Here is a 3242-nt window from a genome sequence, read left to right as displayed (position 1 = left end):
ATGTATGTATTAAAACAAAATTAGGGAACCGTTGTAGAAATGTTATGAGAAAACGTTCAAGGTTGTTGGTTATAAAAGAAAGCTCAAAGCAAAGACTAGAAAAATGCAAAATATAGTATATATTATATACTATACTTTATTTCACATAAGATTATATTTATTATAAGCTCTATTTGCATTTATATAACATTTATATAAATAAAATCTAAGTGAAAAAAAGTTAACAAAAAGTTGAACTTGTTTTTCTTTTTTCATCAGTAATATAAATAACATTCTATTTTTATAAGATTTATGATAATTTAAAAAACCAACTCAAATATATATTTAAAACTGTTTTAAAATGTATCCTACATTAATTCACATTTCATCACTCAATGGAGTTACTTTGAAGTTAAAACAGCTTCAAGTACAGTTTTGTATGATAAATCATCGCGATCATTAGCCTGAATTTTAACAGCAAAACCAGGACAGCCTTTTTCAACAGCAGTTTTACTTGTGGTCATTATCATTTTTTCCTGAGCCTTTGCATTGTCATCAGCATAAGTAAAAAAAACAACTTTTGTACGCCGCCCATCTGCAGTGTTAACATCAAATATATAAAAAGCATATCGACATTTATGCTCCACCAGATAATCAACCATTCTATCATAAGCTGGATTCTCTCTATTTTTGTACTTTTCGAGAGTGGCACTTTCTCCAAGAGGAGGGCATAAATCTAGAACAACTTTATCTTTGTCTGGTTTCATTACTAAGAAATCATGAGTTGGTTTATTACAGTTTGATTTAAATTGATTAAAAACTTCACAACATTCAGGATGAATTGTAAATCCAGAGGAAGTCATATCGATGCTATAAGTAACATAAAAAAAGCATTTAATTAACTTTTACTCATTTTACAAGATAAAAACTATTAAGTATGTAAATTTATCAAATTAAAGTATACAATCTACTAAATTTAACTTTTGAAAACTAAATTTGCTTAAACCAAATATAAAAATTATATAAAATTTTACTTTAAAGATCTGTTTTACTGTACATCATATGTTACAAAACAATTTGCAAAAAACAGTGTTAGATACTGGAGATAATGTATTCTCCTATTTCAAAATTACAATTTAAATACTTCTTTTTGCTTATTTTATTTTCACTCATTATTTTGATATTTTCTGTTACGACTGTTTCTTTTCTGACTAAGCCACAAGCAAATGTATCTATTTTATCTTGGGTTTATAAACAATAAATACACTGTTTTTAATATAAAGCTATGAGTTTTAAGCCACTGACAAAACAGATAATTAAGTAAGTTGCTTGTATAGATAACAAAGTATACTGCTTTATAATGATATCAATAAGAAGTTAAAATAATACTTTAGGATATTATGGTCCAATTTAGTATTTTGATTGATTTCTTATTCATAATTTAGTGATAGCAAAAATAAAATTAATTGACAAATTTTCTGTTAAATGAATTCATAAACATTTCAAAAATGTTTGTTTATAAAATTTAAGTCAATAATCAAACCATAACACATGTAGTGCTATGAACTCACAAATTTGAGAAAGCTGAAACCTATAGAACATTGCACCTAAGTATTACAGTAACATTTTAATAATAAGTGTTTAAAAAAATAAAGCTTTCACAAACATAAAGCAGAGTTACAAACATAAGAAAATCATTATATAAGAACAAAAATTATTTTTAAAATTTCAGTTTCACCATTGGTGATTTATAAAATACAACAAACTTTTATTTATAAGTAAGTTTACAAAGTTATTAAATTTAAAAACAATCTCACCACAAAAAAACTCATTCTTGCACAGTATCAGTTTTTTTAAAGATCTCAAAACAAATCCATTTTAATGGTCGTTTTTTTTGTTCAAATTTAATAACTCTACATAAGGAATTCTGTAATTTAAAAACTTATTGAAATTAAAAATGAAAGCAAATAGCTGTTTTAACACTTTAAAAAGTTTTGTTTTCATTTAGCTCAAGACTAAATAAACATATCGTCGTTGAATTTATGAAGAATGTTTGGCATTTGTAAATATAATCACTAACCACATTTTAATACCTTAATATAGCAAATTAACAAGATTATAACTGTAAATATCAATTAGTGTCATTTCAAAATTCAATAGGGTTAAAAATAAACTAAATTATATACGGAAACGTCAGAATTGAATTAACTACTTACGGCAACTGCAGATGTTCGTGTGTAAATAATACCTGCAATTATTAGATAAACTACTATTTAAATGGTACTTTTTGTAGATAATACAAGAGCATATATATTTTTTTAATATATCGGAAATCTGTTCTTGAAAGAAAAGAAAAGTGGTCTTAAATCCTGATGTCGACCCAAAGCGTCTCTGATCAATGCATTGGGGCGGAAGAATACATTAGATTTCAATTGTAAACCGTATTGGCCATAACCACACAAGTGAGCTAAAATAACGATTTTTTAATCAAAGAATTTTCGTTTTATTGTCGAGCATTCTAACTTAGTTGTTCTTTGAACCCAATTGGTTTTTAATATTTCCAAAAATGGTAATGTTTGCAACATCAATGTTTGACTTTTTTTTGCGCGTTTTGATAAGTTACACCTACTCAGGATCAGTAATAATGTTATTATTTTGATCAGAAATAATGTTATTACTTTGAGATCAGTGGTTACACCTAATTTTTCATTTTTTTGAATATAATAGGAATAATGAAGACTTACGCTTTTTTTTTCTTTTTAAATATAGTATATATATTATATACTATATTTAAAAAGAATTTTATAGTATATATATTATATACTATAATATAAAAAAAAGTCAAATAATATACATTTATATATAATTTAAATGCATATTATTTTTGCATTTATATATAATATATATTATAGTATATATATATTATATACTATAATATATATTATATATAAATGCAAAAATAATATACATTTAAATTATATATAAATGCAAAACTTTTTTTTAGTTCAAAATTACTTATGCCTAAACCAAAAACATTTTTAACCAATGTATATGTATGAATTTAATAAATATATGTTACAAGTCTAGGATGTTTACATATTGTGCATGTACTAATCTTAGCAAACACCAAATTAAAAATTATCTCAATGTATTTTTTAATAAAAAAAAAATCCTGTTTTTTTAAGAACTTTTAATTGTTTAAGAATTTATTTATTGAAAAATAACAAATGAGCCCAAAGGCCACTTATACTTCTGTATACTAG

General features: G+C 24.2%; 1 protein-coding gene across 2 annotated transcripts; it reads right to left on the bottom strand.

Moving 5' to 3' along the window:
- Window positions 1–231: 231 nt before the first annotated feature.
- Window positions 232–2409, bottom strand: LOC136072133 (uncharacterized). Of its 2 annotated transcripts, none has more exons than XM_065820620.1 (2): window positions 2196–2409; window positions 232–849 (listed from the first exon to the last, which is right to left on the bottom strand). In XM_065820620.1, exon 2 carries the CDS (start codon window positions 840–842, stop codon window positions 381–383), a length of 462 nt encoding a protein of 153 aa, XP_065676692.1. In that variant the 5' UTR covers window positions 843–849; window positions 2196–2409; the 3' UTR covers window positions 232–380. The 2 variants fall into 2 exon arrangements, with proteins under 2 accessions (XP_065676692.1, XP_065676693.1); XM_065820621.1 differs by lacking the exon at window positions 2196–2409 and adding an exon at window positions 1797–1817.
- Window positions 2410–3242: the final 833 nt, after the last annotated feature.

Source organism: Hydra vulgaris, chromosome 15, assembly GCF_038396675.1.
Source record: "Hydra vulgaris chromosome 15, alternate assembly HydraT2T_AEP".
Lineage (NCBI taxonomy): Eukaryota > Metazoa > Cnidaria > Hydrozoa > Anthoathecata > Hydridae > Hydra > Hydra vulgaris.
The sequence above is the reverse complement of the archived record's forward strand: the minus strand, read 5'-3'. Positions and strand labels throughout refer to the sequence as shown.